Genomic DNA, 13,714 nt, shown 5'->3' on the forward strand with positions numbered 1-13,714 from the left:
ACACACACACACAGACGCAGTTCATACCTCAGCTACAAGTGTGTGTGTGTGTGTGTCCTTTATGATAAACCTTTAATAAGGTTAATAAGATAATAAGGTTAGCTAAATTATGCATTAGCTAAAATGACTCCGTTTGCAATATATTTTTATAGCAATGATTAATCTGTTAATGTTAGTAAATAAAAATACAATTATTCATAGTTTGTTCATGTTAGTTCACAGTGAATTAACAAACATTAAAGGATATAACTATGATTTAAAAAATTTAAATGCTGAAATTTACAATAACATTACATTATGCTGTAGAGCGATTGCTCACTGGTAGTTCAAATGAACTAATGTGTGTATGTGTGTATGTGTGTAGTGTGTGTGTTTTGTGCGAGTTGCGTGTTTATAGGCTATGTGTGTTGTGTGTATACTTACAGGTTTCTGTTTGTTCTGCTGAAAGTATTTCCTCACCCATTTCTCACTTACAACGATCGGGTGTCTGTGAGTGAACTTTGACCTATGTGAACCTACACACACACACACACACACACACACACACACACACACACACACACACACACACACACACACACACACACACAATTTAATTATTAAACATGTTGATTCCTTCAGTTATTCTGTGCTATTCTAGAGTTTGAATCCGTGTCTCTTAACACATTATTTCAGGAGATAATGAACTAAAATAATCATGTTTTCTTGATATATTTTATGGTTATACAGCTAGTTAGAAATACTGCAATCTAACACAAACTCTAACAGAAAACTATTTACAAATGAGATTTTGAAAACTTCATCCCAAAAATAGAGCTAAGTAGGAACACACAAACTACCAGTGCCTGTGTGATGGCAGCATGAGAAGAGAAAATAACACACACATCAAACTAAACATATAAATTTAACATCTTTCTCACCTGTTGAAAGCTCTGAGACAAGCAGCAGACGACCAGCGACTGATTCACACACACACACACACACACACACACACACACACACACACACACACACACACACACACACACACACACACACACACACACACACACACTGATTCATGCACATGAGTCTCACAGCACATGCTATGTATGAATCAGTGTGTGTGTGTGTGTGTGTGTGTGTGTGCACTGCAAAACATGCTGTTCTTACTCAGTGTTTCTGTCTTGCTTCCAGTCCAAATATCAAACGTTTCTTAAATCAAGATGCATTTACTAGATGAGTGAAATAACATCAGATATTATGTCCTGTTTTCTGGGAGAATTAATCAAACTTAAGTGAGTTGATGCTTTAAACAAGCAAAATTATCTGGCGATGGGGTGAGAAAAATAATGTTGTTTCTGTTTGAATTAAGATTATTTCACTCATCTAGTAAATGCATCTTGATTTAAGAAATGTTTGATATTTGGACTGGAAACAAGACAAAAATAGCAAGTAAGAACAGCATGTTTTGCAGTGTGTGTGTGTGTGTGTGTGTGTGTGACGGTTTCTGACGAACACCTTCCATCAGTGTGCTGAAGGTGTGTGTAACGTCATACGCCACTCACTGTGTTTGTTTGAAAGTCCTGATGTTTACTTCTGTTTGTTCCTGTTTATATTCGAGATGTCTGTGCCACAAGTGTGATGAACGACATGTTCAGTGCCACCGGTGCCCGTGTGTGTGTGTGTGTGTGTGTACATCATCTGACCCGCAAACCACTTCCATTTATAGTCACTGACTGCCAGTGTGTATATGCACTGTGTGTGTGTGTGTGTGTATAAAGACATTCTGTCTCAGTGTCTTTCACCATCACGAACATCTCTCACACACACGTTTGACTGACAGGAGAATTAGATTGAAGCAGAATCGCAGTAATTGATCAAAACAAGAGTTTTTTTCATGTTGCAACTGCTTAGAAAAGTTCTGTTACTGTGTTAACAGCAATGACTGGTGTCACACACACACACACACACACACACACACACACACACACACACACACACACACACACACACACTGTCATTGTCGCCTGTGCAGCATCTGTGTAAGTGGAGATCGTCTTATCTGGACAAACGCCACGAGACTCATCTGTGAATCTTTAGTGTGAGTTTCCTGATCAGAGACACACAGTCATTACACGAGTGAACGAACACCTCAACGAATCAAGAAATCACAGTTCAACTCACAAAACCACACATATAATTACTTTAATCCAGATCTGAACACGACAGCATGACTCACAGTGTCTCTCGCACACACACACACACTGATTGTCACTGTCAATAACTGTGAATTACAGCACATGATAAACAGAACTGTTATTAAAAACACAAAGATGACGATACATGCGGTAAAGCACAAGACTTTATTATTATTCTGATTATTATACTGCAGGTTATATAGACACACAGCTGATGAGACCGACTTACACAAACCTACAAAACAACATGCAATAGGTGTGTGTGATTGATGTGTGTGATCAGCCGTGTGAAAAACAGACACACACTAGATAAACTCTAGCCGCAGCGCAAACGTAGCCTTTAGCCGCCGCATGTGGAGAGAGAGAGAGTGAGAGAACACGCATGCTGTGCTCGATATGAGCGAAGAAACTCATACCACAGGCGTACCACAGGCGCCTGTGGAACGCCTGTGGTACGCCTATGGTACGCCTGTAGTACGCCTGTGGTACGCCTGTAGTACGCCTGTGGTACGCCTGTGGTACGCCTGTGGTACGCCTATGGTACGCCTGTGGTACGCCTGTAGTACGCCTGTGGTACGCCTGTGGTACGCCTGTGGTACACCTGTGGTACGCCTGTGGTACGCCTGTGGTACGCCTGTGGTACGCCTGTGGTACGCCTGTGGTACACCTGTGTTACGCCTGTGGTACGCCTGTGGTACACCTGTGGTACGCCTGTGGTACGCCTGTGGTACACCTGTGTTACGCCTGTGGTACGCCTGTGGTACACCTGTGGTACGCCTGTGGTACGCCTGTGGTACACCTGTGTTACGCCTGTGGTACGCCTGTGGTACGCCTGTGGTACGCCTGTGGTACGCCTGTGGTACGCCTGTGGTACGCCTGTGGTACGCCTGTGGTACACCTGTGGTACGCCTGTGGTACGCCTGTGGTACGCCTGTGGTACACCTGTGGTACGCCTGTGGTACGCCTGTGGTACACCTGTGTTACGCCTGTGGTACGCCTGTGGTACGCCTGTAGTACGCCTGTGGTACGCCTGTAGTACGCCTGTGGTACGCCTGTGGTACGCCTGTAGTACGCCTGTGGTACGCCTGTGGTACACCTGTGGTACGCCTGTGTTACGCCTGTGGTACGCCTGTGTTACGCCTGTGGTACGCCTGTGGTACGCCTGTAGTACGCCTGTGGTACGCCTGTGGTACGCCTGTAGTACGCCTGTGTTACGCCTGTGGTACGCCTGTAGTACGCCTGTGGTACGCCTGTGGTACGCCTGTGGTACGCCTGTGGTACACCTGTGGTACGCCTGTGGTACGCCTGTAGTACGCAGTTACGTAGTTAATCTGGTTCATTTATATTTTTCTCTCTGGCTAGTAGAAGTTCTGAATGGCCGGTAACTTAAAAATGAAGTATCCAAATCTGCCGGCGAGTGAAAGGTCGATTTCAAACCCTGCTCGCGGTCTAATAAGAGAATGGCGGTGGTTGGACCGATTTGACGGCTGATAACAGACCTGTGTGTGTGTGTGTCTGTGCGTCCTCAGAACCAAGTGTTTAATTTCATGTGCAGTGACTTTTGTTTATATATACTGTATTTGAACTGAAAGAGTACAAATAGCTGGTCAACGTGAAGCTGGTGGACTGAGCAAAAAATGCTTTTCTCACTTAGTAGTTTTGTCGTGTTTCCAGTCCAAAGCTAAATGATCTGCCAATGGGGTCAGAAAAATAATCTTAATTCAAACGGAAACAACATTATTTTTCTGACCCCATCGGCAGATAATTTTGCTTGTTTTAAGCATCAACTCACTTAGTGTTGATTAATTCCCCCGGAAAACAGGACAAAATATCTGATGTCATTTCACTCATCTAGTAAATGCATCTTGATTTAAGAAACGTTTGATATTTGGACTGTAAACAAGACAGAAACACAGAGTAAGAACAGCATGCCACTGGAGGTGAAAGTCCTGCTGATTCCGCATCTTAGTGTTTAGCGAGCGATTCTGATCCGAGTTCCATCCCAGCGGCGCTCGAGGGGTTTCCATGGAGACCACCATTGAGTGACGGCCGGGAGGAGGCCCGTGATTGGCTGGTGCTGGAGCTCTTGCGTCGGGCGGGATTAGCGTTAGCATCGGACTCCACGCGCGTGACCGTGAACAGGCTGCTCTGACGGGTCGGCTGGAACCGGGTCATCTGGAGTTCCAGTCTGTCCGAGTCCGACTCGTGAACGAAGGGACACCAGCGAAACACACGCTTGAATCCGGCCCGGAACCTGTGGCAGAAACAGAACCAAAACATGCTTTTCTTACTTAGTATTTAAGACATAATATCCTATGTCATTTTACCCATCTAGTAAATGCATCTTGATTTAAAGGGGTCATATAATGGTACATGCACTTTTACAAGTTGATTGTACTGAAATGTGTGTTGGCAGTGCCTGTACACAACCATCATAAAAATCCATCCAGTGTTTTTGTTTTAATCTCCTTATATGTTTTCCCCTGCCTCAAATCGAGCCGTTCGACTGTGTGACGTCAATAAAACGGACGCCCCTCCCGTGATTGTTGATTGACAGCAGCGTTTCCACACAGACCCGCCCTGAGCGAGCTGTCATCATGGTCCGCTAGTGTTGATACGCTGGAGCAGAATGGCTCTAAGCGATTGTGGTGTTCTGTTCTTGGGTGTAATAACGAACACAGTCATTTTAATGTTCCTAAATCCGAACCGCTGAAGACGCAGTGGCTGAGTTTGTTTTCGAAGGGAATATTCCCCACGAGCAACGTCAATGCTCTCATGTTTGCGCGAATCATTTCTCACCAGACTGCTTTATAAACGAGGGTCAGTATGAGCTGGATTTGCTAAGAAGCTGCTCGTGAAAACAGAATCGGTACCAGCTGTTCGTGTCCCTCTGCACCTCCAGAAGAAGTGAGTGTAAAGTTTTATTAACCTTTATATTAATCTTTGCAAATCGCAAAAAAAAGTTTTTCATGACCATTAGTTGTAACGTCAATCTGTCAATGAACTAACGTATACATCAGTAAACACAGCGTTCGTATCTCACTACTTGACCCTGCCAGTGCATATAAAGATAGATCAAAGTGACATTACGTTAACCAACCATTCAGAAACGTCCTGTTCGAGCCTCAATTGTCGAACTTCTTTGCGGCCGTCATCTTGTTCCGGGTCCGACTCCGGTTCAAACTGATACGCTTGCACAGATGTGTCCTCAGAGATTCCGCTGCCATTCTTTCTCCAAAACATACCCTCAACTGTTGTCAAGGCAACACTCCACGTGCGTTGTGTCAAAGCGCCCGCAGAACAGAGGGGCGGAGTCAGCGAAGCTTATTATCATTTAAAGGCACATGCACTGAAACGGCGTGCTGAAAACAGAGCTGTTTTTGACCAGGTAAAATAAGTGTTTTCTTACAATACTAATGAGAATTTTGAATAAAATTATATTACAAAGTTTTAATTTAGACCCTAAACATTCATATTAACTTGTACAAAAATGGCATTATATGACCCCTTTAAGAATTTGTAGATATTTGCACTTGAAACAAGACAAAAATACTAAGTAAGAAAAGCATGTTTTACAGTGCAATATCCTAGTAATATTCTGTTAATTTCACTGTCACTGACGAAACCAATTCACAAAATGAACGGAATGCAGAGCTGATATAAAAAACTGGATGACTAGTAATTTCCTACTACTTAACTCTGAAAAAATGTAATAACCTAGAATACTGTCTAAAACTTGATGGCTGCTCTGTCAAGTCGTCGTCGTTAGTTAGGAACCTGTGTGTGTCTGTGTGTGTGTGTGTGTGTGTGTGTGTGCTCTTTAATACCAATCTTTCATTTGAAAGTCACGTGTCTAGTATCTGTAAAACCGCATTCTTCCATCTTAAAAATATATCTAAATTACGTCATATGCTCTCATTGACGAATGCGGAACAATTAGTTCATGCGTTCATGAGCTCAAGGCTAGATTACTGTAATGCTCTACTGGGTGGTTGCCCTGCACGCTTAATAAACAAACTCCAGCTGGTCCAAAACGCAGCCGCTCGAGTTCTTACCAGAACCAGGAAGTATGACCATATTAGCCCGGTTCTGTCAACACTGCATTGGCTCCCTATTAAACATCGTATACATTTTTAAATATTGCTGATTACTTACAAAGCACTAAATGGTTTAGCTCCTAGTACTTGAGCGAGCTCTTAAAGCATTATAGTCCTTCACGTCTATTGCGATCTCTAAACTCCGGCCAGCTGATAATACCTAGAATATCTAATTCGACTGCTGGCGGGAGATCCTTTTCCTATTTAGCACCAAAACTCTGGAACAGTCTTCCCACCATTGTCCGGGAAGCAGACACACTCTGTCAGTTCAAAGCTAGACTAAAAACACATCTCTTTGACCTAGCATACACATAACACACTATACATTCCTATTATTCAAATCAGTTAAATGATTCTTAGGCTGCATAGATTAGGTCAGCCGGAACCGGGAACACTTCCTATAACACCTGATGTACTCGCTACATCCTAAGAAGAATGGCATCTACGCTAATGTTAGTCTTTCCATTTATTCTGAGGTTAACTGTAGTCAGCCGGACCCGGGCCGTATCTAGATCAGCCGGTGGACCTGTGCCTGGACACGTCCACAACGCATCCCTGCAGTGCCAGCCTCATCAGCGCTGTGAAGGCTCATGGACACCTCAACACCTCGTCTCCATCCCGGCGTGACTCCGACCTCCAACCAGAGGAACTGGATAATATTCTGATCCAATCTGACCTCTGACCTGTAATGCTGCCTGATCATAATCATCACACACTGTTCTCTCGTTGGCCAGAGGAGAACTGAGCGACTGAGTCTGGGTTCTCCCAAGGTTTTATTCTCCATTCTGTCCCTGATGGAGTTTGGGTTCCTCCACTGTTGCCTTGGCTTTTGGCTGCTTAGTTGGGGACATTTAATATTCAACTATATTATCTGACTTACTTCAGGTGGACGATGATGCAATTTTCTTCTAGAAACAAACTTTGTTGTATTATTTTCATGTTATCACTGTGAAGCTGCTTTGATACAATCTGTATTGTAAAAAGCGCTATATAAATAAAGGTGACTCGACTTGACTAATATGCATGCTAATAAGCAACTTGTTAATAGTGAGAGTGTTAAAGACACTTTAGTTCTCTAGAGAAGCACACATGGTAAATTGTAAACCCTGTCTTAAACAGGTTGTCAGTGGTGTATGTGTGTGTGTGTGTGCTAGATACACACCTGCTGTTGAGGCAGCAGTAGATGATGGGGTTGTACATGGAGCAGCTGACCGAGAGCCACAGCACCGACAGATAGATCTGCTGGATCGACTGCATTCTCCTCAGCTTACGGTTGAAGCTCGTCACGATGAAATACACATGATATGGGAGCCAACAGATGGCGAATGTCACCACCACGATCAACATCATCTTCACAACCTACACACAACATTACAGCAACCTGGGTCATAAGACGGAGAAAACACTTACACACGCTTGAAAAAAACAAACTTCGAAAAACTAGTTAATTTACAGTACAGTCTACTAACCGCAACTTAGAGTACATTTACACGACAACGATACGCTTAAAACAGAGAAGTGTTTCCTTTGAGTTTTCCGCGTACAGACACCATTATCCAAACGACCCCCGTTCACACGGATCCGCGAACACCACTGAAACGCTGTATTCTGCTGCCGGGCCAGTAGATGGCGATGAAACGCTAGTGACTGAACACGTAATACACATGTGCATGATGTCATCGCCTTCAGAGATTCACGTTTTCATTGTTTACACCGAGACCATTTTCAAAAACTTGCACTTTGAAACCAGTTTCCAAAAATTTGCGTGTTCAGGCGCCCCAAACGCCGTTGTTGTGTAAACGAACGGCCAAAACGCATAAAATGTTTTACGTTTTTAGTTGAAAACGGTGTGGTGTAAACAGCCCCTATAACGACACAAAGGAACGATATCTTTGGAATCACTTTCAGAACAATTTTTTCCAGCAGATGAAAGATAAAAACATTGACAGCCAATCAGAATCCATCCTGCTATAAAGAGCTGGAGCATTTAAAGAGACAGACGAACTGCAGCGCTTATAATAAACAGAACGATATCGTCCGCTGGCGTGGACGCTAATGTAGTTAACGTTCTCGGTGTGAAATTACATTGTTTTGTGATTCCAGAAGTTTAAAGGAAGAAGCATTTTAATTTAGATTATATATGGATTATTTTAAAGTTGCAGTGTGTAATGTTTAGCGTCCTCCAGTGGTGAGGTTGTGAATTGCACCCAACAGAAGTTACAGTGGCCGACAGGAAGTGATGTCATCGTCTGAGACAGCAGAGAGTAGGCAGTTAAGCGGTTTCTTTACAAAGATAAATGAAGAGCTTAGGTTTACTTAATTTACTTAATGTTATTGTGAATATTATTGTTACTCGTCTAGGCAGAACGATCCCTCTGGCCGCTTCCCTAACGTTTTTGTTAGCTTGTTTTTTAACAATGACTGGAGAAAATCTGATTTTATCTTAATTTGCAAGGTCACTCAGTGTCCAGGACCGCGATTGTTATTTGCAAAAGTTCATTTTAACGGACGGAACCACATTGGCTGACCTGTACTGTACACGCTGTCAATGATGGACGATCTGACAGGATTAACGCTAACGCTACCTCCGGTTGAGTGGCCGGACTTCTACACCTATCCGATAGAGAAACCGAGCGTAAAGAGAAACTGAGGACATATAAATCTTTAGATGCCTATAACTATGTGCTGGATGGTCATGTAAAGACTTGTGTGTGCGATCCGCAGTTCTGCCGAGCCAGCGCCGAGAAGACGACAATGTAAAGAGTGACATTACGGTGCAGTTTTAATGATGTGAATATTTTCTAGAAATAAACATTTCAGATACAGCATATTCATTTTTCACCCAACAACACAACAAGATGACATTTAATAATAAGAAGAATAATTTAAGCTCCTTATTATGTAGCCAAATCTGTGCTGGTTTGTATTGTCCGCCTCCAGTTTTCACTTTGTTTTGCCTCGAGCTAGTGCTGTGACGTAACTGTGACGTCGGCTCGGAATCGGTCTCTAGCGCTGGTTTAGAGCGACTCTGGAATAAATCAGTTCCCCCAAAAGAGTTCCTAGAGCTGAAACAGTTCCTAGTTCCTGCGGTGCGAACACACCTAACTCCGGGAACTCCCGCCAATAGTTGTCGGAGCGATGAAGAGGATCCTCCGGTGCGAAAGCCGTTATAGTGCCGAAACGCGTGTGTCCGCTCAGGGCCACCGTAGAAACATGTCGGTGTAAGCGGACCCGCGGTGTGTGTGTGGAGAGAAATGCCTCATTCTAAGCTAATAAACACATAACGCTTCATTATGTGAGGTCTTTATACACCACTGAACTGCTAAATATCACACACTGCACCTTTAATTGGCCGCTTGTGAGGCCCTTTGGTGGAGAAGGACCGCTCTACATGCGTGTGTGTCAGTGTCTGCGAGTGGAAGAGTAGCGAGACCTTTCTCTTGGCCTGCAGGTGATCCTGGGAGTTTCCCGAGGAGTGTCCGGGGAACCCTCCGGCCCACAGCGTGAGCCCCACCCGGGTGTAGACGACGGCCATGAGCGCCAGAGGCAGGAGATACACCAGCGCCGCCACTATCAGGTGATATCTGTCCACACACACACACACACACGCTCATGAGGCGCTGGCGGAGAGCAGCAGCGGCACACACACACCAGCGGCGCTCACATGAAGGCGTCGGCGTCGCGCCGCGGCCAGGACACGTAGCAGACCGTCCGGTGCGGCCTCACTTCCGTCACGGAGTAAAAGCAGAGCGGGAACGCCAGACACGCCGCCAGCGTCCACACACACACAATCACCGCCCTGGTGGCCGTCGCCGAGAGGCGGGGCTTCATCGGGTGGATGATCGCCATGTACCTGACCACACAGGAAGTGACACAGGAAGTGACCCGCTTACGTAAGAGTCACCTGTACATGCGGTTAAAAGTTCAGGCTGCATCCGACATCACACACTCTCTTGAGGAGATTCTTATTCTGAATAACGACTGCTAAATATAGTATGAATGTAATCCGGACGCACTGTAAAACATGCTGTTCTTACTCTTGCTTCCAGTCCAAATATCAGGAGTATAAGACGTATATCAGAATATAAGAAATAATATGTTTCCTAAATCAAGATGCATTTACTAGATGAGTAAAATAACATTTGATATTATGTCCTGATTTCTGGGGGAATTAATCAAAATTAAGTGAGTTGATGCTTAAAACAAGCAAAATTATCTGACAATGGAGTGAGAAAAATAATCATAATTCAAACAGAAACAACATTATTTTTCTGACCCCATCGGCAGATCATTTTGCTTGTTTTAAGTATCAACTCACTTCATTTTTGGTGTGATGGGTTAGTGTGTGTGTGTGTGTGTGTGGGTCTCACCTGTCCAAGGCGATGGCGCTGATCGAGTACACACTGGCGAACACTGCGGTGTGTGTGTGTGTGTGTGTGTGTGGTGTGTGTGTGTCTCACCTGTCCAAGGCGATGGCGCTGATCGAGTACACACTGGCGAACACTGCGGGGTGTGTGTGTGTGTGTGTGTGTGTGTGTGTGTCTCACCTGTCCAAGGCGATGGCGCTGATCGAGTACACACTGGCGAACACTGCGGTCACCGGGTAGAAGTTCTGGAAGCGACAGTACGCGCTGCTGAAGTGCCAGTGCCCGCGCGCGCCGTACACGAAGTTCACCAGCGCGTTGAGCGCGGCCACGCACGCATCGGACACCGCGAGGTTCAGCAGAAAGTAGTTGGTGACGGTCCTCATCCTCTTGTGCGCGACGATGATCCAGATCACGATCAGGTTCCCGGTCACCGACACCACCAGAACCAGCGCGAACGCGAGCGACCACAGCGCCACGCGCCACGGAGACTGCGCGAACATGTTCAGGCGCGTGAGGTTCGAGGAGTTCCCCGAGGAGGACATGATGCGCTCTGAAGACGAGTGTGTGTGTGTGTGTGTGTGTGTGTGCCTGCCTGCCTGCACAGGAGGGGCTCTGCGCGCGCGCGTGTGTGTGTGTGTGTGCCTGGCTGCCTGCACATGAGCTGTGTGTGTGTGTGTGTGTGTGTGTCAGAGAGAGAGAGAGAGAGAGAGAGAGAGAGAGTGCGCGGGTGATAATAGTGAAGCTTGTTGGTTTGATTATAGTTATCGCCTCATTGCTGTGAAATATACTGGATATTATTGATAAGTCACGGGCAGAGGTTCAACACTCCCGAGTGTTTCTGTGTTCGCGCCATTTCTTTTCTTTATAAAGATAAATATAAAGTTCCCAAACCACACACGCGCGCGCACACACACACACACACACACACACACCTGCCTCATAATACAACATTAAAACCCTTTGTGAATAAACGTGTCGTGCTCGCCTTGTAGTGGCTTATTCTACGGGGAATCTGACATGTGTGTTTAGACTGATATAGATATCGGATATGGATCTGATTTAAAACCACATTAGGAAGTGGATCAGACCAGATATGTGGATGAAATCGGATCTTGTGCGGATTTCTGTGTTTACACGCGTGTCAGGAACCCCGATCTGTGTGTGATGAGTCCGACATGCAGTGTGAAGAGTGTGTTCTCTTTCAGCGTTCAAACTCAAGGCTTTCCTCACTCTTCATCTAGTTTTCTTTCATTTGGGGATTCATTCTTTTATTAATTCATATTTCAAGAAGCAAAAAAGTAAGAATGGAAACAGTGAGATATTAAAATATTACATCTGTAACCAGGGTTCGAATTATGATTTCATCTTTGTGGGGGTCTCTTTAAAGAAAGAAAAAAAAGTAACCCATGAGCAGGCGTGGTGTATGTGATAAATAAATAGCTAAATACTGCACTTCATTATTTTGAGTTCAACGTACGTTTCTTAATCCAGGTGTAGAGAATATTTGGGTGTAGTTCGTTACCTCTAGGGGGGTCTGGGGGCATGCCCCCCCCAGGAAGAAAATTTTGTACATTTTAAAGATAAATTCATTAATCTGCTGCACTTTGAGTCACCCGAATCCGCTGTTAAAAATAATCCAACCGCCCAAACATATGATATTCTTTGATTTAGATCTGCATCTGATCATCATTACAATTTTTCAAATTCTCAATGTTAAGCATGATAATATGGTAAAATATCACACTAAAGTAGGCTGATTTAAAATTAACATTTATTTAAATTAAAAGTTATTCTTTGGCCAAAATTACATTTCCTTAATATCCTTAACAGAGGCTTTTTACTCCCTTCAAAGTTAAATTGTCAATGTTTCATTACATCACTGTTGGCAAACACTCTTATCAGAATAATTTTTTTACCTTTAAAATAGGGCATTTTCCCCTCTAATTTTATGTAGCCTATGCTCCATCTTTCTTTTAAAATATTCCTTAATTTGATCAATACATTAAATCAGAATAATAAGACAGTAGGCTGTTACCAATCAAATTAAATAATTTACATTGAAAATTACAACTGTAGTAAATGCCCTGACATGTTTTCCTTGATTGATTTTCTCTAAAGAGAATTACGTTGTTGAAAACGAAAGTAAAAGAGTGACGCTCATTGCGTTTTACCATGATAAGAGTTCCGTGTCTTTATTAAAATCAACACATTATCACATTATGTTGTTGAGAGCCGGAGGCGGCTGCCTCGTAATTCCATGCAGGAAAAAAACCCTGAAAGGAGTTCGCTAAAATATTGGTGGGGGCCTACCTAGCGTCCCCCCAAATCATTTTTTTGCTAGTAGCTACTTTTGTGTATTTAAATGTCTGAAACCTAAAATAAACATTATGTGGTTGAAAACACTGAATAGTTGTGATATATTGTGTATATTGAGCGCATCTGTCTCTGGCTCAGCGCCAGCCAACGCGCGAAAGCACTTTTAAATTTAGCAGTTGATCACGTGATGCACTGACTGTTCTAATCACACCGCTGTGAACGTACGTGCGAAAGGGTTAACAAATATGCCTCGATTATTGAAGGAAAACGTGCTTTATTTGTAATTTAAAATGATGGTGCTGATGATTTTTCGAGCCCCCACAGGTGTAGGAGTTTACTGCTTTCATGGGAGCTCATCCTCTCTCTATGGGAGCTCAGCTCCCACTGGCTCCCACGTAATTCGAATCATGTCTGTAACACTTTACAAAAAGATTCATTAGTTAACATGAGCTAAGAATGAACAATACTTCTACAGTATTTATTAATCTAAGTTAATATTAATTTTAACATGTACTAATACATTATTAAAATGCACTGTGAACTAACATGAACAGCTGTATTATTATTAACTAACATTAACAAAGATTAATAAATACTGTAAGAAATGTATTGCTCATGTTAGTTAATACATTAATGTTCAATAACTAACCTTACTGTAAAGTGTTGCATCTTATATGCAGAAATCTTTAATTTGGTCTCCAGTCCACTCAAAACTACTTTACAAAGCTGATATATAAGAATATGATAAAGTTTA

At 43.5% G+C, this 13,714-nt stretch overlaps 2 protein-coding genes across 3 annotated transcripts in view; both read right to left on the minus strand.

Annotated features, from left to right (window-relative positions):
- The window catches only part of LOC130078634 (sodium/hydrogen exchanger 9B2), a 25,246-nt gene extending 24,716 nt beyond the window's left edge, over positions 1 to 530 (minus strand). Inside the window, exon 1 of one of the 2 annotated variants that reach the window (XM_056244210.1) lies at positions 424 to 530. In XM_056244210.1, the coding sequence (XP_056100185.1) occupies positions 424 to 463 (40 nt within the window). In that variant the 5' untranslated portion in view covers positions 464 to 530. The remainder of the gene's footprint in view (positions 1 to 423) is intronic. The other variant, XM_056244211.1, reaches the window with a different exon arrangement.
- Positions 531 to 4,065: 3,535 nt separating this feature from the next.
- Positions 4,066 to 11,226, minus strand: LOC130078636 (neuromedin-K receptor). The gene is made up of 5 exons (XM_056244212.1): positions 10,825 to 11,226; positions 9,942 to 10,130; positions 9,711 to 9,861; positions 7,440 to 7,636; positions 4,066 to 4,434 (listed from the first exon to the last, which is right to left on the minus strand). Exons 1-5 carry the CDS (start codon positions 11,184 to 11,186, stop codon positions 4,146 to 4,148), a joined length of 1,188 nt encoding a protein of 395 aa, XP_056100187.1. The 5' UTR covers positions 11,187 to 11,226; the 3' UTR covers positions 4,066 to 4,145.
- Between the last annotated feature and the right edge of the window lie 2,488 nt (positions 11,227 to 13,714).

Source organism: Rhinichthys klamathensis, unplaced genomic scaffold (genome assembly GCF_029890125.1).
Source record: "Rhinichthys klamathensis goyatoka isolate OS25496 unplaced genomic scaffold, OSU_Roscu_1.1 h1tg000939l_1, whole genome shotgun sequence".
Classification (NCBI taxonomy): Eukaryota; Metazoa; Chordata; class Actinopteri; order Cypriniformes; family Leuciscidae; genus Rhinichthys; species Rhinichthys klamathensis.